Source organism: Bos grunniens, chromosome 5, assembly GCF_055505025.1.
Source record: "Bos grunniens cultivar Pamir isolate PY7600 chromosome 5, Bosgru_T2T1.0, whole genome shotgun sequence".
Classification (NCBI taxonomy): Eukaryota; Metazoa; Chordata; class Mammalia; order Artiodactyla; family Bovidae; genus Bos; species Bos grunniens.
The window spans coordinates 48104419-48128025 of NC_141169.1; the positions used below are offsets into that span (position 1 = coordinate 48104419).

General features: G+C 40.9%; 1 protein-coding gene across 22 annotated transcripts in view; it reads left to right on the plus strand.

The window, feature by feature from the left end:
* GRIP1 (glutamate receptor interacting protein 1) overlaps positions 1 to 23607 on the plus strand; it is a 754369-nt gene that overhangs the window by 617793 nt on the left and 112969 nt on the right. For all 22 annotated transcript variants that reach the window (XM_086400127.1, XM_086400138.1, XM_086400118.1 and 19 more), the window contains exons 8-9: positions 18968 to 19115; positions 20916 to 21085. In XM_086400127.1, the coding sequence (XP_086256253.1) occupies positions 18968 to 19115; positions 20916 to 21085 (318 nt within the window). The remainder of the gene's footprint in view (positions 1 to 18967; positions 19116 to 20915; positions 21086 to 23607) is intronic.

Genomic DNA, 23607 nt, shown 5'->3' on the forward strand with positions numbered 1-23607 from the left:
TGTTTTTCCTCACCCCGCTTATACCTAGCTCTTCTGCAGAGTGCACCTCTCCTCTTTCCAGCCACCCTCCTTGTCTGCATTTTTACTTTCTCTGCACTTGTCCTCACGTCTCACGCCCAGAAGCCGCCCTCTCTCCCAGCCACCTCTCAGCATGTGCCTGGCTCCACCCCTCACTCCCATTCCCTTCTCCACGCTCACATAGAAGCCCAAGAGACCTTTCCATAGCGCTCATGGAATCATATCACTCTCATCCAATGTCATCCACTAAATCTCAGATAAAATTAAACTCTATACAGTGCCCATGAAGCCCTGCCTGCTGTTTCCAGAGCTGCCTCCCCCATCTCCATTCTCCATGGGTTCTTAGGAGCGCCCTTCTCTTATTCCCAAGACTCTTTTTTTTTCTTTCCTAGCTCCTCCCACCTACCAGGCTCCTGCCCTCTGGGACTTTTCAAGTTCTGTTCCCTCTGCCTCAGAAGTGATTCTCCAATCCCAACACATGAACAAACACACATTCTTTACCCAGCTATTTTGTACATATCCTTTAATGTCACTACCTCAGAGAAAACCTCTCTGACACTCTCTCTAAATTAGGTCTCCCTGTTTCACTTACCCAGGGAACTCTTACTTTTCTTTCACAGTAGTTATCACCATTAAAATGCTAATTTGTTGGTGAGCTAATCCAATATCTCCTTCACTAAACTGTAAGCACTATAAGGGCGGCAGGGATAGGGAGATAATATATATATTTTAACCACTGTATGCACCATATATGCCTGAGGCACAGAAAGTTCAGTTCAGTTCAGTTGCTCAGTCGTGTCCGACTCTTTGCAACCCCATGCACTGCAGCACGCCAGGCCTCTCTGTCCATCACCAACTCCTGGAGTTCACCTAAACTCATGTCCATTGAGTCAGTGATGCCATCCAACCATCTCATCCTCTGTTGTCCCCTTCTCCTCCCGCCTTCAATCTTTCCCAGCATCAGGGTGTTTTCAAATGAGTCAGTTCTTCGCATCAGGTGGCCAAAGCATTGGAGTTTCAGCTTCAGCATCAGAGGCACAGAAAAGTACACATTAAATGTTTGTTGATGGAATGAAAGGCAGACAGCTTAAAACTGGTATGTCCATTTAGTTCACTAAGTTGACAGTAAATATTTACTCTGCTCTGAAGAACTCCAAAAGTAGTAGTAAAAGATGCAATAAAGCCTTAAGTAACCAATTTGCAGTGCTATTCTGTTCATCTTATTTATTCTTTCCTCCCCTTCTCTTTTCTCTCCTCTCTCTTCCCCTCACCACCCTCTTCCCTTCCTTTCCCTTCCCTTCAAGAAGTATTTCCTCCAGTTATCAGTAAAAGCATCAGGGTGTCTGAGTCCCACAGAGCTACATGGAAGGGCTTTCTGTGACTCACTGGCCCGTAGCCACAGTTAATTTTCTTGCCCAGAGTTTCATTAGCCATTTTCAGTGATTCCAGAATACCATAACTGCAGAGTCTAACAGTAAGCATTAGTCTGGAGATCCAGACTGTTAGGGAATTTACCAGACTCCCCCAAAGAAGGTGCACTGGTGTACAAGAAACAAATTATTTCTCTCCAGGTCTCTGAAGATTAGGAAATACGGGGATCAGAGCACAAAGTGGCCTTTATCACCGTGTGCCCAGCTCTTCTCTATTTTAGAAAACCCTTGTTTTCACCAAGCAGCAAATATGAGTCTTCATGACTAAAGTCCCTAATATATGGATTTTGAAAGCTGCCCTGCTATGGTATGGTGATTGGTTGAAAGCTTGGTGTTTTGTAGCTCATTTGAGGACCTGAAGCTTCTCTTTAGTTACAACTGTTGTTCCTAATTGGGAGTGTAAGTCAATTATATCATCCAGACTCATTGTCCAAACCCTGTCATTCCCAGACCATTCACAGAGGTCTCATCCTTGTAAGCACTGGTACAAGGAAAATTCTCTTCAACACGAGGGCATGGTTTCAGATAAACATAAGCATCGTATGTTTGAACCAGCAGAGTATTAAGACCTGACTCACTGGAGACTTTCATTCTGGCTTAAGTTTGTGCCTCTCAAGAGGTAAAAAAAAAAAAAAAAAAAGCCTACTAAGCCACACACACATTCTCTCAGAGAATGGGAAGGAGTGGTTATCATTAATTCACAAGAACTCAAGTGATATTTCAGCTGCACCCATGTAAAGTCCCACCAGACTTTTTGCCTTATATGATTTGGTTCATTGCTGTTGGTTGCCTACTTCTTAGGACCCTCTGAGGATCTACTGCAGACAGATTATTTAAAATGTCTCACCCTGTGGACACTTGCAATGGGTGACCCTAGGACCTCCTCCTTCTCAGAGGTGATTTCCATAACTTGAACACATCTTTTGAGCTCCTTAAAAGACAGTTTTGTGCTGAGTGGTACATTCACCTGTGGAATCGGCTTCCCTTAAGCCTTATTATCCAAACAGAATTATAGTAAAAGCTTGGCAGACTTCCCAGCAGAATTCTCACACTTGGGAAGACATATGGTGGTGGGGGTGGGGTCTAAGATAGGTTTGAGGCTGGTCAATCAAGTTGAAGATATCATTTGGCAGGAATATTAAATATGCCACCTGTGAAAAAAATGAAAATTCATTTAATTTTTATAATTGCTGTCATTGAAAGCCTCCATGTATAGTTTTTTTAGTACCTTGTCCAAGATATAGATTCATTAGTTATAGATTATAAAACTCAATCCATAAGTAGTGTAGTGTGGATAATCTGAAATTGCAGAGAGAGTTAATATTGAAATCATTTACAGCACTTAGAGCTAAGTAAGTGGAACAACACATGAAAATCTAACTAGGGATACATTACACAGCTGTCTAGCTCCCTCATCCTATCCTCCTTTCTCTTTCTGTTAGAACATTCTCTTGATGACATCACTGTATCTTACATAGATGCAAACACTAAACGTTTTGGAGGCATGTAAATCATCATTTAATTTTTTTGATTTTAGAGTCTTTTGTCTAGGTTTTTCTGGTCAAGTAAAAAAAATAATTTTCTCAACATGTACCAGGAAATTAATTAGTCAGCATAGATACTGATGACATCAGCATGTCCTGGATTTAACCCAAGGAATTGTAGAGGAGGAGAGAACTAACAATTTATGTGGTTAGTTTCTGCCAAAAGTTGTACGAGGTACTTTGTACATTTTATTAACTCTGTCATAGCAACTCTGTGACATGTACACTATTATCCTTGTTTTTCATAAATGGAGTAATGTCTCGAAGAGATTACAGTAGTTGCTCCAAATAACACAGATAATATCATGTTAAACCTAGGATGGATCAGACGTTAAAAAGTCTGCCTGCGGTGTGGGATACTTGGGTTCAATCCCTGGGTGAAGAAGATCCCCTGGAGGAGGGCATGGCAACCCACTCCAGTATTCTCGACTGGAAAATCCCATGGACAGAGGAGCCTGGCGGGCTGTGGTTCATGGGGTCGCAAAGAGTCAACATGACTAAGCAAACATGTCCATCCATCCCGAATCTAGGATCTTAAGTCTGATAGTGCACCCACAGAGGATTGAGGTTAATTATAGCCAAGCTATGAAGCAATAAATGTTTCAAGAATGGATGCAAGTTCTGAAAGCAGCAGAAAAACTAGTGGAACATGTCTTTGTTTTATTCTAAACTTAAGATTCTGAAATTGAAATGTAAGACTCAGTGAATATTCTTTCAAAAATAAAAGTTTCACAGGGAATACTTTAAAGATGAAATCTTACCATTTAAATTATAAATTGTTTTAGGCCCAAATTCATAATTGAACCCCCTCCACTAAAAATCCCAGAACATCAAATATTTAACAGTAGGTACCTAAGAGAGTTCTGAATATGAAAGAAGAAAGTGAGACACTGAATTAATTATCTACTGGTGTTTAATCATTCAGGCATTTTTATTGATTTGAATTCAGGTAAAGTTACTCAGACTAAAGAAGTGAGACATAATATTTCAGAAATGCTCCTACTTTTTTCATTTGAAACACAGCGTTTATTTTCTTGTTTTTGTTTTTTTATTGGAATATAGTTTATTTACAATTTTGTGTTAGTTTTGGGTGTACAAAAAAGTGAATCAGTTATACATATTCACTTTTTAAATATTCTTTTCCCATTTAGGTCATTACAGAGTATTGAAAAGAATTCCCTGTGCTACACAGTAGGTTCTTATTAGTTCTCTATTTCATATGCAATAGTGTGTATATGTCAGTCTCAATCTTCCAATTTATCCTTCCCCCGACTCTTCCCCTGGTAACCATAGATTTGTTTTCTACATCAGTGACTCTGTTTCTGTTTTGTAAGTTCATTTGTACCATTTTTTTTACAGTCCACTCCTATATCTTTTTTCTTTACTGTCTTAATATCTTGAATATATGGACAGACATCATCAGAGATCCTGGGTGCTACATCAGCAGCCCAGATTTCTGTAGAGAAGCAGAAGTGTTAGGCTCTAGCTTGTCTCCCAAGTGAGAGGAGGAATAGATAGTCCAGGAGAAGGCCACAAGTGTCCTCCCAAAGCAGGGTCTGTGTTCACTTTTTAATATAATAAAAATACCGTGAATAATGTGGCACCATCATCAAAGTTGGGGTTCCATGATGAAAGGTTTAAAATGGAGCAGTCTGTTAGCTCTTGCCTTTGGCAAAAACTCTCAACCTTCCCTGATTCTATAGATGCGTCCAGAAACTACTTGTGCTCCATTAAATCCTTAATTTCCCACAGAAAGAGTGAGCTCCACTTCCTGCTGTTTGTACTGGTTTAGGAAAGTTTCCTACTCTCATATTTCAAAATATTTCAGGAGTTGTTTCAATTTCTGTTAATAAGAGTATGTCTTATAGTAGTGTGAAGTGCTATTTATCACTTTCAAATGCCCTCCCTTGTCAAGAAATGCATGCCTACAGAAAATACTATGTAACCCAAAAGGCAAAAAGATAATGTTCAAAACATGCTTCTGAAGGCATGTAAGGCTCCCAGGAGACACTGTTCTTTAAAGTTGACAACCCCACAGTAACTGAATCTCAGCATCATTTGTTTGAACCCCTATCTAATGCTAGAATTTCTTCAGGACTTTTCTTGCCAAGCTCTACTTGAACACCTCTGATAACCAATATCTTCCTGCCCATCAAGCCTATATCCCCAAACAAGAGCCCTGCACCCTCGCCGCATGATGGAATCACTTGCAGAGTATTTCAAATGCCTGGGCCTGTACCAGAGAGCTGTTGTGACAAACAAAACAAGGTGAAATACGTGAAATCACCTTGTAAACTATAACTTACAGTAAAAACATAAGGCACATCATCGTACACCTGTTAAAAATAATTTCTAAATATCCACCCATCATTCCAACCTGTCTAAACTTTTTTAGATCCTGATTGTGACATCCTACTTATTTTGTATCCCTTCCAACCATATGTCACATTTTCTATTTAAAATTTCATTTACTTTATGACTAATAAATGAGTATTATTGAGGGCCTACAGGATTCAAGACACTGGCCAGTGAGACTAGTATTTCCATCCAGTGGTCACGTTGACCCAAGCTGGGGACCCTCTTAGTGCCTCTGCTCTGTTGATGCCCTGATCAGGCTTTCTTTGCTTCTTCACTGACATGACATTGGTCATTTTAATACGTAGTAATCAAATTTTTCATTTTTTAAATCTAACCATTTCTTTAGACCTGTACATTTGCCCCATGTTGGGTGTTTTTTTTTTTTTTTTTAATATTGCATTTCTTTCCTGTCAAGCTCAAGGTCAGTCAAGAAATACAGATGCTTTAAATATTTCTGGGCTTCCTTTTGGCTCAGCTGGTAGAGAATCCACCTGTAATGAGGGAGACCTGGGTTTGATCCCTGGGTTGGGAAGATCCCCTGGAGAAGGGAAAGGTTACCCACTCCAGTATTCTGGCCTGGAGAATTCCATGGACCATATAGTCCATTATTTTTGACACCTTACAAGTAAACTGGCTTTTAGGATATCTGCATAGTTTGTATTCATTTGTCTATTTTAGATCTGTTCCTAGAGAACTAGAATGCTTTTTTCAAATGTAACCATAAAACCTGACCTAGCACAGGAGGCCAAGGAGAGCCTGAGTCTTGTCATTAAGCCATTAACTCTTCTGACTGACAGTTCCCTCCCAGTCCTGGGAGATTAAGAACCCTTAGTGGTAAGAATTCTTTATCTATCTTGCAGGCACTCACTCCTACTTAAGTAGTTTCTCTGCCTCAGCACAACCTAGTGAAGGCTCATCCCATTTCCTGTGGGGTTCACTCATCCAACTCAGAAAAACCTGACACTGACTGTTTTTAGATGGAGGAGGAATCAGGCTTTCTGGAAAATGATGCTATGGAATATGATGACTGTGCAATGGCCATGTATATATGCCACATCACTTAAATAACCAGGCCAAAGGATTTTTCACTCTGTGCCTGATGTTTCTATTTTCCTATTGGTATCAGTCACTTAAATGCCAGCTTCGCCTGACTGTTTATGCTTTTTACAGCAAGTAGGATGTAAACCTTTTGAGTTTGCTGAAAGCTTGCTCCTGGTACACAGAATTATGCCCTTAAAAAAAAGAAAAAAAAAGTCCTCACATTGGTACTGACAATGGAAATGCAAGCTTCCAGAGCTTGTGCAGGAAGGGGGCACAACCTTGTTTACAAGGAGTGCCCAGGTCACTGGGCCTAAGCCCAAAAACCTCTGTAAGGAATTTGTGACCTGATTTTTCTCACCCTCTCTTTTAAAAGTATAAAAACTCTTTATCATTTTTCTCTGTAGGATAAAATTAGAGCCCTAGGAAGTTTTTAAAAATAGTTATTTATTTGGCTGCACTGGGTGTCTTAGTTGCAGCATGTGGGATCTAGTTCCCTGACCAGGGATCAAACCTGGGCCCTCTGCATTGGGAACGTGGAATCTTCGCCACTGGACCACCGGGGAAGTACTGAGCCCTAGAAATTTAAATTGGAAGATTTTGTTAGTATTCTTAAAAAAAAAAAGGTTAAATATCTATAAAAACTAAGTCAGACTATCAATTTTAATACTGAAACCCACCATGTAAATTCTAACATGATTATTTCATATGTTATTACTCACTTAGCCAGGAGCCTTAACTCTCTCACTTATTTAACAAATGTGTTCTAGTCTCCCTTGAACTAAATACATAATAATACATTACTCTATAAAAGACCAGGAAAAGCCAAGACCGTCTTAAAGAAAAATAACCAGAGAACTCATACTACAAGGTACCAAGATCTATTAACAAGCTGAAGTAATTAAGACGGCATCATCCTGCCGTAAGGACAGACAGATTGATCAATGAAACAGAGCAGAAACAGAACTGTAGGTACGTAGTCATCTAATTTATGACACAAGTGACTTTGTAACACACTGAAGAAAAGCGATCTTTTCAAAAAATGATGATGGGTAAGCTATACCCAGGTGGAGAAAATATATGGTGACTCTCCTTATCCCACACCATACACAGAAATCAATTCCAGATAGATTGCTGATCTAAATGTGAAAATTAAATAGTAAATCTGGCAAAAAAAAAAAAAAAAAGTCTAGGAGAACATCATCATGACTTTACAGCAAGCAAAGATTTCTTAACAAGAACACAAAGCACTAACCATAGGAAAAAAAAGAATAAGAACTTCCCTTCATAAAAAGACTCCATTAAGAATCTGAAATGGTAAGTTATAGAGAGGGAAGATATATTTGTACAACAAATATTGAAAAAAAGACTCATATCAGATTATGTTTGTTTGTTTTAATTCCCACAAACCAATAAGCCAGACAACCTAATAGAAAGTTGGAAACAGAGAGATTTGTGCAATTTGTAAAAGAGGGCTTCCTAGGTGGCGCTAGTGGTAAGGAATCCACCAGCCGATGCAGGAGCCATTAAGAGCTGTGGGTTCGATCCCCGGGTTGGGAAGATCCCCTGGAGGAGAGCATGGCAACCCACTCCAGTATTCTTGCCTGGAGAATCCCATGGACAGAGGAGCCTGGCAGGGTCCATGGCATCGCAAAGAATCGGACACAACTGAGCGACTAACACATATACACACCAACCTATGCTGCTAGATGTCAAGATGGCGGTTACCTGTGGGTCAGGGAGGTGATTTAAAGGAACATGTGATGCAGGGATTCTTTGATGCTGGTATTGTTCTATTTCTAGGTCTGGTTACACAGGTCTGTTTATGAAAATAAACACAGTTTATGGAAACCTCTCAGGCTTCAAACTTAAGATTTATGCATTCTCCACATGTTTGTCATGTGTGCTGTGTTCAGTCCCTCAGTCGTGTCTGACTCTCTGCAACCCCATGGCCTCTAGTCCACCTGGCTTCTCTTTCCATGAAATTTCCAAGGCAAGAATACTGGAGCAGGTTGCCATTTTCTACTCTAGGGAATCTTCCCAACCCAGGGATCAAACCTGCTTCTCTTGCATCTCCTGCATTGGCAGGCAGATTCTTTACCACAGTGCCACTTGGGAAGCCCTATGTTTATTATACTTAGTAAAAAATTTAAAAGCAGTATAGGCCAATAATCCAGGTGCAAAAGAAAGATGAGTCCCATAAAATGGAAGGGGCAGTGTCAAGATATTCCAAATAAAATTACTAGGGTGAGGCTGCTGCAGAGAATGAAAGTAATCATCAACCATGCTTTAGCCAAACTCAAGTTAACATGGGTGTATTATTGAATTCTACTTGCATTGTTTGGACTCTTCTTTCAGTACAATAACTGCATTCAAGATGGTCCCTTTAACTTCCCAAGAAAAACTTAGGATTTCAGATAAAGCTCATTTGAATACAGAAGGTATACTTTTTGTTGTATGGGTGTATTTTCTGAGTAGTGAATTTCAATTGACAAAACCAAACCAGCAATTTTTTAAGTTAAGAAATATTTATTAGAGTTTTGCTCATCTGAAAAGGGTTGAAATTATTAGTAGCATTATTTGAAAAGGATATCACTGATAAAAATACTTTTAACTAATGGGTAATTTGAAAAGCCCCCCAAAGGTACTTTTTATCTGAAGGAATGTACAGCCGACAAAACTACTGTTACCAAGCAGTCTTTTTACCACCCCTGGGAGGTTCTAATCAAACCTGGAGCTCTGATTGAAATGCTGGGCTCAAAGTGGGAAAACTGATTAACAAAATAAAAAATCCAAAGTGTTTCCCATGCAAACAGTCATCAGCGTATCTTATGTAATTATGTAGCCCATAAATCAACACAGCATGCAAGGCTTCACTCAGGGTGTAAATATCTTAATGACTGAGACGTCTTTAACCATGAATAATTTATATCTACATGATCCATTTTTCTCAGCCATGCTTCACTTCAGCAGAATAAACTAATCTTCTGTCAGGGGATGGGCTCTTGATTATTTCTTCCTGATTTTTCTTCTGTTAGTTTTTCTCATTTTGACACAGTCCATTTTTTTCTCTTGCACTTTCTTTAATAAGGGGGCCCCATTCATCTACCCTGTCTGCTCGCTTTTATTCTTCCTATGCATCTTATTAGACATCTTGGAATAAAGCCAGGGCTTTTGGACTCTGGCTTCTCATCAGACCCTCTGTGGATGGAGCTGGATGGCAGCGAGGGAACTCGGCTTAATACCACAAGGTGGTATGGGCTTCCTGACGTTGCTGTGTGGAAACATGTATTATGGAAAACAATTGCTAGAAAAGGCTAATGATCAATTAAACGTGAGCATTTGTAGATCCTCTTCTGTGATGCGGAGAGTAACTGCCACATGGGTAATTCTGGAAAGCAGTACTCACTTAAAATAGTTTTGTTTTCCTAGAGCCCATTAAGATAAAGGCAGCTGAGAAGCATTCAGCTTCTCAACTAAGAAGCTCATCTTGAGCATTCCAGCTCACCATGCTCAGTCTCCTCAGACCCCCATAGGTCTCATATCATCGCCATTCCTTTGACTTGTACCGTATGTGTGTGTGTGTGTGTGTGTGTGTGTGTGTGTGTGTGTGACTCGGTCATGTCCAACTCTTTTCAACCCCATGGACTCTTGCCCACCAGGTTCTTCTGTCTATGGGATTATCTAGGCAATAATACTGGAGTGGCTTGCCAATTCTTTCTCCACGTTATCTTCCCAACACAGGGATTAAACCCAGGTCTCCCACACAGCAGGCAGATTTTTTATTATCTGAGCCACCAGGGAAGCCCTGTACCATAGATACTTGGTAATAATTGCCTTTCTCTGGACAGTCCTATGGACAGGGAGCTTCAATCACCTTCTGTGTGTGGTGTCATACCTGATATACTTGTTGACATACTTGAGTAAATCTTCCTAGAAAGCTGGAAACCATATCCTATTAGATAACCCAGTATTTTATAAGCATTTTGACTCTTACTGTATTAAAGTTTTCATAGGGTTTGGGAGGATTGCAAACATTATGTGTCCTGTAGTTTAAGAAAAAGTAGAAACCTCATGAGGTTCATCAGAATAAATTTCCATCAGTTCAGTTCAGTTCAGTTCAGTCGCTCAGTTGTGTCCGACTCTGCGACCCCATGAATCACAGCACACCAGGCCTCCCTGTTCATCACCAACTCCCAGAGTTCACTCAGACTCACATCCATCAAGTCGGTGATGCCATCCAGCCATCTCATCCTCTGTCGTCCCCTTCTCCTCCTGCCTCCAATCCCTCCCAGCCTCAGAGTCCTTTCCAATGAGTCAACTCTTCGCATGAGGTGGCCAAAGTACTGGAGTTTCAGCTTTAGCATCATTCCTTCCAAAGAACACCCAGGGCTGATCTCCTTTAAAATGGACTGGTTGGATCTCCTTGCAGTCCAAGGGACTCTCAAGAGTCTTCTCCAACACCACAATTCAAAAGCATCAATTCTTCGGTGCTCAGCTTTCTTCACAGTCCAACTCTCACATCCATACATGACTACTGGAAAAACCATAGCCTTGGCTAGACAGACTTTTGTAGGCATGCTGCTGCTGCTAAGTCGCTTCAGTTGTGTCCGACTCTGTGCGACCCCATAGACGGCAGCCCACCAGGCTCCCCGTCCCTGGGATTCTGCAGGCAAGAATACTGGAGTGGGTCGCCATTTCCTTCTCCAGTGCATGAAAGCGAAAAGTGAAAGTGAAGTCGCTCAGTCGTGTCCGACTCTTAGCGACCCCGTGGACTGCAACCTACCAGGCTCCTCCATCCATGGGATTTTCCAGGCAAGAGTACTGGAGTGGAATCCAAAAGTTCTATCCCACTCCTCTGTCTTATTGGCATGGGCCCCAAGGGGTTATGTGAAGGAAGGGATAATATATTTTCATGTTTGAGTCCCCAGTGCCTTCTGAGGTTCCTGGAATATATAAATATAGTCAATAAATGTATTTTAAAATTCATGTTGTTGCAGGAATGATGATGTAACCTGCAGACTTAGAAAGCCCAGTTGTGTGAGAATATGAAGTGGGTGATCTTCTATCTTGGCAAGAGTCTAATTAGGTTTCCCCAGCCTCCTGAGACTACATGAATCCTTCCTCTGACTCATGCGATGGCCAGAGCATTTGGATCTGGTCTAAGTCATGTATATGAAAGCCAGCATACCAGGGTCTCCTCACAGAGGACCATTTGAATTATCTAGTATCCAGCTTTTGCTGGAAATCTGAAGTAAGGTAAAAGATTGCTATTTAGGTAGGTCCCTAGAGAGAGAGCCAATCTATCTGCCCTGGGGTCTGTCTTTTGATTAAGTGGACCATCACATTATCTTGTCTCGTTATAGAGACAGCATCACTGATTTGCTTTTTAATCATATGCCTCAAGAAACAGCCATTTTGAAAATACATTGAGGACATCACCCCATTATATCAGCACTATCTATTAATATATCTGGGCTTCCCTGGTGGCTCTGTGGCAAAGAATCTGCCTGCAATGCAGGAGATCCAGGTTCAGTCCTTGGGTGGGGAGGATCCCCTGGAGAAGGGAATGGCCACTTCAGTATTCTTGCCTGGAGAATTCCATTACAGAGGATGCTGGTGAGCTACAGTCCATGGGGTCTCAAAGAGTCGGAAATGACTGAGCAACTGACACTTGCACAATTCCACGGAAAAGATATCTTTTAGAGCTCCCTGCTACAAGAGTCTTGTAGAATCTTTATTCCCACTGTAGGGACTAGAAGACCTCCTCTTTTCCAACAGTGCAGGATTGACCGTGGTTTCCAGGAAGTTTAGTCGTGTTTTTTAATTGTAACAAAATTCACATAACGTATAATTAACCACTTAAAGTCTAAAATTCAGTAGCGTTTACTACATTCACAGTGTCATGCTACCATCAGCTCTGCCTGGTTCTAAAATGGTATCTGCCTGGTTCTGAACAGTCACTCTCTAGTCCCCTCTGCCCCCAATCCCTGGCAGCTACCAATCTACTTTCTATCTCTGTGGATTTCCCTGAAATTTAAAGTCATTTTTGTAATTCAGTCAAAGCATCTCTATTAACCCTTGTGGGCAAGGTGTTCTTAGGTCTTTTTACTCTTCCTGATTGCTCCTTTATATTACATTTGTTTCTTTGTTTGTTTAAAGCAAGCAGCCTCCAGACCTTTGTGGAAGGAAGTTGAGTAAGAGATATGTACAAATAAGGATATCCTCCTTTGAAGCTCCAGAACCATTTGTCCCTGAGTAATGCCAGTCTCTTTTAAGAGCTCATAATCCTAGGGGTAGCTCATTTACTTGGCCATTTCTAGCTGCTGTGTTGTTGTTCAGTCGCTCAGTCATGTCCAACTCTTTGCGACCCCATGGACTGCAGCACTCCAGGCTTCCCTATCCATCACCAACTCCCAGAGTGTGCTATACACACTTATAGATGGGAAATGACCAGTAAGTTCAAGTTCCATCTGGAAGAAGGTGGGTTGACTTTCTTCCAGTAGGCTGTTCTCTAATTCTTTTTCTATCAGATAAATTCAAACACTTCTCAGTCCAATATTATGAGGCATTCAATGCCTCATAATATTCAGTGCCTCATAATGATCTAACCTACAGATCATTATGCAGGTTAGAATTTAGACAAAGGAAAAATATCCCTCCTCATCAACATCATCCGGCTATACGTAGGCACTCTGTTACAAGAACAGCCATTCAAAGGATTTAATAATGGGGTTAACATGATTTCAACCACACTAAGAACTCTCAAGCACAAGAATGTGACTTAAATGTCTGCATCATGACTATTGCTAGCATTGCATCTTGAATAAAATACTAGGCCTTCATTCTTTCACTCATTCCATCAACAGATCACATTGAGCACCTACTGTTTACATAGAAGCTGTATAGATACTGTAGAGAGTCACAGTCGTAAGGAAGACATACACAACCCCTACAGCATGGAGCTTACATTATTCATCAAAGAGCAAAGAGGTAATTGAACGACTAATTGTTGAGTCACATTTATTAGATGTGCAGTGAAGGGAAAGCATAGCGATGCTATTAAAGCATATGGCAGGCAGGTTGATGTGGTTTGCAGGGCAGGGCAGGCTTCCTGCAGAAGTGACGTTTGAGCAGAGCAGTGGTAAAGAAGCAGGTGATGCAGGGACCAGGAGCTGGAGAATTCCAGATGGAATAGTATATATAAGGGACCAGAGGCAGGAAAGTATGCAATGTTTTTGAAGAATTGAAAGAGGAGTAGGAAGCTGGAGAACAAGAGAGAACAAGAACAGCATGGTGGTAAAGAAAACAGGTGAGGTAAGCAGGAGCCAGGTCCTGTAGGTCCTTGAAGATTATGATATTATATTTTACCCTGTTATAAAAATGGCTGTTGAAGGGTTTTAAAGCATAGGCTAGCATGGTGAGATCTGCACTTTTTTAAAAATTGGATCTGGATTGGGGAAGGTGGGAGCCATGGGAGGATTGGGGTATATCAGACAATGGTACTTGGATAGAAATGGTGATTGTGGAGATGGAAAGAAAGAATGAAATTGAAATGTGTTTAGGAATTAGAATCAAGAGGGATCTGTGAGAGTGAGGAGAAGATGGAGTTGGGGATGACTCCTGAATTTCTGGTTTCCATAATGGATTAAAATACGAGCCATTCACTAGGAGGAGACCTGGAGAAGAACCAGTGGAGTGGGGTGGACTTGCCAGTCCGTTTGGGTGTGTTGTGTCTGATGGGCTTATGAGACACTCAGAAATTGTTCAAGGTATCAGTGAAGGATGTGTACTAGTGAATGAAAGTTGTTCAGTCGTGTCTGACTCTATACAGTCCATGCAGTTCTCCAGGCCAGAATGCTGGAGTGGGTAGCCTTTCCCTTCTGCAGGGGATCTTCCCAACCCAAGGATCAAACCCAGGTCTCCCTCATTGCAGGAGGATTCTTTACCAGCTCAGCCACAAAGGAACTCTGAATGTGTGCTGGACATATGAATGAGAGTGATCATGGTGAAGTAAAATTCTAGGCTGCTAAAGAGAGAGACCAGAGGGCTGAGCTCATATTCCTTAAACAGTTATCAACAATCTATGGTCATCTTTACATAAGATAAGCACCTTCTTTCCCTCATCATTTTTTTTCTGCATAAGTTAAGAACTCAATATGACACAGTTTCGATAGAAAGTTAAAAGTTGTGCCCTAAGAAGTCCTTCATACTATGCAATGAGGGACAATCCCTCAAACTCGGTCTTTAAAGGATGTTATCATTGTCATCAAAATATTTAAGGGTCTGAGATTTTGCATCCCATCTTGATAAACAATAATTATCTAGACTCACTTTCATATCTTGTAGCTCCCCTCTTCTCCCCATTAGTAGGATGTGCTGTGCTCAGTCTCTTCTGTCCTGTCCGACTCTTAGTGACCCTATGGACTGTAGCCTGCCAGGCTTCTCTGTCCATGGGATTCTCCAGGCAAGAACACTGGAGTGAATTGCCATGCCCTCCTCCAGGGGATCTTCCTGAAGCAGGGAGCGAACCCGTGTCACCTGCATCTCCTGTGTTGGCAGACAGGTTCATTACCACCAGCACCACCTGGGAAGTCTCATTAGCAGGATACTGGAATTTAAATTCAGCTATTGCATATTTTCATAAAGTTTACCAAGTTTCTCTCATTTTTGATGCCCGGTAGGCTCTTCCTTACCTAACATTGCTATTTCTCTGAAGAGACATAGATGATCAGGATTAGGGAGCTTTTACTGAAGTCCCCTAATTTTACAGAAGAAAATGAGGTACAGGGGAGATGATGGCTCAGGCCACATGGTAAGTTAGTGCCGTAACTAGGACCGTACCTCCAGGCCTCCAGACCTGAGCCCAGCTTAGGATCACACTGCTTCTTCCTTTAACCATGAGTTTATGGTTCTCTTTTCAGAGTTCTGAAGCTTTCCATTTTAAATTAAAACAAACAAACAAACATTCCTTGCACATTAGGCTGCCCTAAATGGAAATATTTCATTTGTTGTTCCTTCAAAGCCTTAATGGGGCAAGCACTACTTAAAGAGAGACTGTTATTTCTATTAATAGTTTCCATTCCAGAGGTGCACCAGAACAGCTGTGAGTACAGTCTCTCTCCCCCTCTAAATTAATGATGGCAGAAAATATGACACCCTTTTTCTATGTTTCTTAATGTTCCCATTCCTATCATTTCTTCCTATGAGAAAAAAATTAATATTAACTCTTCACTGTAACTGGAACATTAGAACCTTACAAAAATAAAATTTTTAACACCTTGACAAATATATAGGCCAGGAAAAAAGAATAGCACTGTAAGAGTTTATATTTAAATAACTTTTACCTCTGCTGATAACCTCTTTACAAACTAATCTTTAATCCTGATGTAATACTTTTAAGAAACATGAAAACCTAGTGTGTGTACTGGGTCATGATTGATTGTGGCTTTATAAAATTTATGTCTGAAAATAGCTATTAATAGTAGCTTCTTAGAATAAAAATTCAAGAAAGGTATTTTGAGGGGGATAGACTCAAGTGAAAAGGCCTGTCAGAATAAAGATTCAGCTGGCAACAAAAATTCACACTTACCCTACTAGCTTAAATGTGATAGTTTATTTCTTGGGAGAGTAAACAGTCTCTGGAGATATGATTTCAGGAATCTAAGGTCCTCTCTCTGGTGGCACCATGCCCATGTCTGATGGTGGAAGATGGTCACCAGTTCTGGGCCCACAATGCAACGTCAAGAAGGGGAAAATGAGACAGAGGAGGGCACCACCATTCTTTCTAAGAATGTATCATGTCTCACTTCTGCTCACTTCCTGTTGGCTGGAACTTTGTCACATGGCTGCATCTCACCAGAAAGGAGGCTGGGAAGTGTTGTCCTTAGCTGGGCAGCCATCCAGTCAGCTAAAACTTAGAAAGCTTATTACTAAGAAAGAAGGAAAAATGGGATACCAAGAAACAGTTCTCAGTTTCTGTCATTTCTTAGAGGTTAGGTTATAAGTAACAGAAAAGTGTATTACTTCCATCTGGGAAGCCCCATGAATTTATATTTAGACAGAAAAGCATGTGGAAGAATATAAATGATTGTCTCCTTACAAAACTATCTGTTAAAATCCATCAAGTCTTTGGGATATCTGTCCTTCTAAAATTAGTCCTCCTAAAGATTAATCCTCCTCTGTAAAGATAATCTCAGAAAAGACTCCACTAGGCCAGAGCTCATGTGAGGTTCAACCTGAACAGGAAGAGACATTGCAAGGGAGCAAACTCCAAGAAGAGAAGGACAACAGACCTGGGAGTGGAGCTACGGGCATCAGATTATGTGCATTTGCTGTAGCAGTAGCACTTTGACTATTAGAGCTGAGAAGTAGGAAGAATCACCTATATTCATGATGGAAGGATAACTCAAACGTGGGTGACAAGGACTGACCAGAATTGTTTACTAGGAGGTCCCAGTGAGGCAGGAGAGGTGCAAACCACTGTTTCAGATAGCCCTGGGGACTGCTGTCTATAAACTCCAAGGTGAGAGTAAGGCAGGACCCTGGGGAGCATATGACCAACAGAAGCACTGGAGAGAAGCAAACTGGGAAACAAGGAGAAGAGAAGCCAGATCTTGTCAATGGCCCAAGGTCAGGCTGTTAACACAGCAGGGTGAGCAGAACCTGAGAGTAGCCACCACCATAGAGTTAGATTCATGGGAAAATTATAGCCAGCACACTTCAGAATCACAAAGTCTTCTTAGTGGACTAAGACCCTTGGGTCCTCCCAGCTATTATTAGTGAGACTCTCCCCTGGAATTGACAGGAAGAAATACAGCCCCTAATGGTCTCTTAACTTTTTCTAGGACTAGATATTTAAGAAACACAGTGCATGCAAGAATCCTTAGGCCTGGAGTATGAACGTGGTTGGCATGACTGTTCTCATATTTACCTTATTTAACAAATATCTCGTTTCATCTGCGACTGAGGATGACTCTGTCCCAGGGGTCTTTCAGCTTCCAGAGTCAGCACATACTGTCTGAGCTTCACTATAGGAATACACTTTCTAGTTCACCATATCTGAGTGCTGGCTTGTTGATATGAAGATATACTTTCAGGAAAACAAACTTGTATTAGTACCAAACACCAGAGTAGTAGAAAGTCATAAAAATACTATTGAAAATATACAGTCTTAAAAAATGAGATGATTCAAAGGTTTGCGGTCATAATATGCAATAATATTCTATGTGTACAGCACTTTGTAAAATGCTTTAACTATACATTGATTCCCATTGTAGTAAATGCTGAGGTAAAGATAACACTTTCTAGGTAAGCAAGCAGACTTAGTTTTTATAACTGGTCTGTGTTACCATGACCAAAATATTGTGAAAAGAAAAAGTACCGGTATTATAAATCCACATCCAAGGCTCTTTCCCATATGATCTCTTCCTCTTCTGAGCTTTAAATAGCATCATGCATTGTCTCGTTTATCCATACATTCATTCAACATCTATATATGCACAAGTCTCTATGCCAGGCACTGAGGATGCTGTGATGGACAGAACACAGGCTCTGTCCTTACAGCAAGCTTGCTGTCTGGCAGAGATCAGAGGAATGGCATCCACACTAGCCATTAAGAAGGAACGAGATTTGTGCAACAAAGCAGGAAAATAGCGGGAGAAGAGGTTCTCACCAGATCATAAGTCAGGAGAGGCTTCCCAGAGGAATTGAAGTTTATACCCCCAAGGGTGAGTACCAATTGAAGGAATGAAGAGCATTCCAAGCTAAAAATAAAGCATGCACCTGAGGGAGAGATGACCGTATATCAGATCCAGAATAAGGAAAACCTAAAGGATTCACCAATTTAACTTGGTTATGCCTTCCTTTGTGTGTGTGCTCAGTCACTCAGTTGTGTCCGACTCTTTGCAGCTCCATGGACTATAGGCCGCCAAGCTCCTCTTGTCTGAAATTTTCCAGACAAGAATACTGGAGCAGTTTGCCATTTCCTACTCCAGGAGATCTTCCCACCCAGGGGTCAAATCTGCATCTCTGTGTCTCCTGCATTGACAGGCGGACTCTTTACCACTGCACCACTTGGGAAGCATATGCCTTCCTACCACTTGCCTACTTAGAGACATTGTCTATTCACCCTTCCTTCCCACCCATCCATCCATCCATCTATCCATCCATCCATAGAAGGTGCTAAGATGTTTACTGAGTTAATTAATTTTTAAAACCTTTCTTCAGAGACCCAGTATTTGTCAGGCACTGTATCAAGCAATTTAGCATGCACACAATATCAAGTAATGTAGAGGGCATAAAGAAACATAAGACATTATCCCAACTGATGTGAAGCTTAAATTTTAATTGAAGAGGTAAACCCATGCACATATTACTGTACTACTAGCTGGATAGAACAGGCATCCTAAAAGATGCCCTAAGAAGTTACCACTCACTGGACGTGGAGATGTTAAATGGAGGGAAATCTAAAGTTTTAATAACATTAACAGATCAACACCAGACTGAACCTTCTCCACCTTTTTTCTGTGTCTGTTTGCTTGTTTACTGTGTTTTGTTTTCTGAAATTTTCTTCCATAGATTCTGTGGCAACAGCATCCGGACCACTACTAGTTGAAGTTGCCAAAACTCCGGGTGCCAGCCTTGGGGTGGCCCTAACTACCTCAATGTGCTGTAACAAACAGGTCATTGTCATAGACAAAATCAAATCTGCAAGTATTGCAGACAGGTGAGTGTCATAGAAAGTGCCTACTTTTCCAAATTGCACACGTGTTAAAATATGTAGAGATATATTCATATATGTATACACACATATGTAATACCTACACACATGCACACACAGGTAAAACAAAACAGCTCTTCTGCCAGTTTATACAAGCTTCATATACAAAACAAGTTAGTATTCTAGAGCTTAAAAGTTCACCTTCCTTATCAGCTACCGCGTGAAGTAATGTTGCTTCACCCGAATGTTTGGTGTGGCCTTTAGAAATGAGAAAAAGTCAAGCAACTATGTACATTCACCTACTGTGTCCTAGAGTAATAGCCCATTTTTGGTTGAGGGTAGCTAAGCAGATCTTTATGATGCTCCATGCAGAGAAGTCCTGTGGTTTCTTGAATTGTGAACAATTAAATCCTGCCACCATACAATCTTATTCCTTTTTTCTTCAGGAAGTAAAACAACATTTTAAAAATAATAGTCTTTAAAGAAAGGCCCTCCACTGACGTATGTTAATCTTAGAGTTTCACTATATTCAAGGGTCCCCCAAAACATCGTTCATTCTCATGACATAAAAATGCCAGTCTTTATCCCGAATTCTTCTTCTGATAGATTTACAAATTGCAGGGGTGGGGGTGGGGGAGGAAGACTACCTTACCACCTAATAAATTATTTAACCACTCCTGGTAAGAAAACCCCCACCTCCCATAGCTGAAGCACTCCAGGTGCACCCAAGTGGCATTTTATTTTTAGATGGGAGGGATGACTTGAAATGTTTTTGTCCTGAGAAGTAGACTGTGGTCATCGTGCAAGTGTTTAGATCTACCCCAATGCCCAGTCTCCCTGCATGTCTCCATCCCTCTTCTGCCCTTCCTGGTGAACTTCTGACTCTGATGCTCTGAGGCTACCCCTGTAGTGGTCAGTCTGTAGCTCTACTGTGCTCTTAGCTCCGTTCAGGCATTTAAGAGTGATGGATTCAGGGATGCCCTCCCGTTCAGTGGTGCAGGATGCTTTCACGTTCTCCCTCTGTTTCTGTCCTGTTGCAGAGGGTAGGCAGTTTAAGCAGCTGTCTACTTGACTGGCACCTCGAGATGCTGACTGCTGTGTGTGCTGTTCCCAACTCACTCAGCCTCTTGAGTTCAGCAAGGCGTAGCAGCCCGCCCCTCCTGCTCCCCAGCTTCCCCCTCACTCACCACAGAGGCGTCCTTTGATTACTCTTTGACTCCTGCCTCATTTCCATCATCTTTGAGAGCTTTTGCACTAATAAATGTTTATCTCCAGAATAACAGAATAATCAAGAACTGGTGATCTGGGAGCATGTGTGAGATGATTCCGAGCAAGCACTAGCTGAATCTTTCTCCCAAGTTATCCTCCCAAGAAAATCGTAAATGACCCAATTCCCATTCTGCGAGTCCCATCTTTACATTCTGAATATTTACTAACTCGTATTTATAGATATAAAAACTCAGGGGGAGAAAAATCACAGAAAAAAAGTCAAAGGAAAACATTTTCCTATTCTTCCCTCTGCTTGCTCACTTCCCCTCAACTTTCAGCACTGCTACCCCCAAAATTATATATTTTTTATAAAGGACAAGGAAAAACCTTTCCTTGAGTTTTTCTGTATTTTCTACAAGGTTTTACATTTCTTTTCATACCCAAGATAGTTAATATTTGACAGGTAGTGTTTCCTATGACATTCAAGCATTTCCTTTTCCCCTTAAGTAAATGAAAACTGTATGAAGTTTTAAGTATGAGGACGTGAAAGTCATAACCCAAAGAGGAAGGTGCGCCATCATCTTCTCCTCCTCATAGGTGTGGTGCTCTGCACGTGGGCGATCACATCCTGTCCATCGACGGCACCAGCATGGAGTACTGCACGCTCGCAGAAGCAACCCAGTTCCTAGCCAACACCACCGACCAGGTCAAGCTTGAGATTCTTCCCCATCATCAGACCCGCCTGGCCCTGAAGGGACCTGACCATGGTGAGAGGATCCACCCACATAAACCTCTGTTGTCTTCCCCTTGCAATGATTGCTTCTTCAGCAGAGTTAGAAAGCAGAGAGAGGCCAAGTTCAATTCTGCCTCTATCATTTCTTCTCAGACAACAGGCGATCTTTGTTTACTCTCTTCATCTTCCCAATCCCTTTGACCAAGCCCCAGGTGTTTCACCTGAAACCCCCAAATTGAGGAAACACTGTTTGAAATAGAATTTTCATATTTGTACTGTTTGGTTTTTTTTTAAGCCTTTGGTACAAATTGAGTGTGGGAAGAAAGGAAATAATTTGACTTCCTGTGATTTGCATTGAACTTCCTTAAAGGCAAATACTAAAACTCCCAATGTTTAAAAACAGTTATGAAGTGGGCATTCATGCCAGATCCTTCAAATATTTCAGGGGGAAAGCAGTTTCATGAGAGATTTTGTCTGTTTTTCAGAGTAGTTGTTTTCCTTAGGTTGCAGAACAAACTTCTGACCAAATATTTCTCCTAGGAGTGTCAGAACATTTGACTAGGATTATGCAGTAACAAGTTTCACCTGAGGGAATCTGGATTTTCACTGTCTTGAAGCTTACAGATCTTTTGCTGAGTGTTTATACCCTGTCCCACCTAGGCATCCTTAAATAAAACCCAGTGCAAGAAAAAGGACTTTGAGCCCAAAATCAAATGAAGAACAACTCTCCAGTGGGGTCTTTGTTCTAACCGCTCCCTTGCTCCTCTTCCTTAAATCAAGCACTCTCCTTTTTTATTCCTTGAAACCAACTTCTGATCTCCACTAGTACTTATCAGGCTCCCTAGAGGTGAACACATTTCTTTATGTTTAGAGAGAGAGAAGAATTTTCTCTGGAACCAAAATTTTGCTTCTGAGGAGGTTGTTTGTTTCCTATGTCTCCAACCTTCTAAAACATGCTGCACTTTCCCACAGTTTGAAAAAAAAGCAGCACGAAATAATTTTCATATTGAATGAGTCAGCTGGATGCAACCTTTTTTAATTAAATGGAGCTTAGACAGCTCTGGAGCTAATGAAAATCTCCAATACAGCATTCCCTTTATCAGATTTTAATTTTACACATTGGAGTTGGAGAAATGAGGCAGCTGAGGCAGATTATGAACAGAAATTCTACCTCGTTTAAATAGAAATGATAAGGGGGTACGATTCATGGGACTGTTCCGTTCCTGTCAGGAGGATGTGCGGGTCTTTCCTGCTCACTGACTGAGAAGGGAGATTTCTAAAGCTGTTACATTTCTTCTAAATTAATCTGAAGGTGCCACTGGATTTGGAGCCCACCAGGCATAACAGTACACACTGCCTAGTGCTTTTTCAGCAGGAGATTCTGCTTGGTAAATTCTAGGATCAGAATCAGAAATGTGAACAGACCCTATAAAAATGTCATTGTCTTTAGCAACTTCATCTTCCCTGCCTCTTATTCGCCATGTAAACAAATCATAGTTCAAATAGTTTCCACTCATGAAATATTAAATGTTTTTATCTGCCAAGACAGTCTGAGAAGATGAATTTATATATAAAGGGGATGGAGACCAAGAACTAACTTTTTTTTTCTTCACTGTGGAAAAGCTGATGTCATTTGTGATTTTGCAGCGGGGTGAAGGGCTGGTAATTTTAGTAATTCTAACTCCCGCTTCTGACCCTGTCATCCACTATTGTTGAAAATTGTTCCCCATCTTCTTTATCTAACATGCAAGTATCTCCCTACATTTTATATTAAAATCAGACTTGTATTTCCAAAAGGAAATAAATAATGGGTCTTAAACATAATTAAATCCCAATTAAGAAGAGAAAATATACCCCAAAATTGTTATAATGTTTATGATTCTCAAACTTCTGTTTTGAGATGTAGTAGAATTGTTATATAGTTTTACCTTTTTCCATAAGAAAGTTCTAGTTTTTTTTTTTTTTTTTCAAGATTTCTGATGCTTAAACAGCATGCCTCTCATCTCATGGGTAGATGGAGATAAAACATTTCACAGATTTTGCTGAGCAAGAAAGCATTCACAATAGTATTTTCAGGGAAATATAGAAATGGACACATCAACCAGGAACAGATTTGCTATGCCTTTTGCTGGGAAATAGCAGCATTCAAAAAGCCATAAGAATGAGTTTTTAAGGTCAGAAATTGTGCCCCTGAGGGTCTTTGGGAGACGGTCTTGCTTGGAGGAAACTTTGGAAAAGACTTTGGAAAAGAAAATGTGAGCAGAGTCTTGAGGTTCTATAATTCAGTACCAGGAGAACTACCATTTCTGAGCAACCAGCAGCGTACCTATTGCCTACACCTTTGAACTCCTGGACTAGATAAGACGGTACAGTTAGAGAAGAGAACAAAAGTACCTCCCATGTCAGATACCTCAAGATTTCAACAGCAATGTCACCATGGAATGATAGAAAAAACATTATATTTTCCTTACCGTTTGTTTATCTGTAACAAAGGACTTAGGAACATGCATAGGAAGAGGCAAGTATAGTGTGGTGGCTGAGGGCAGGGACTCAGAG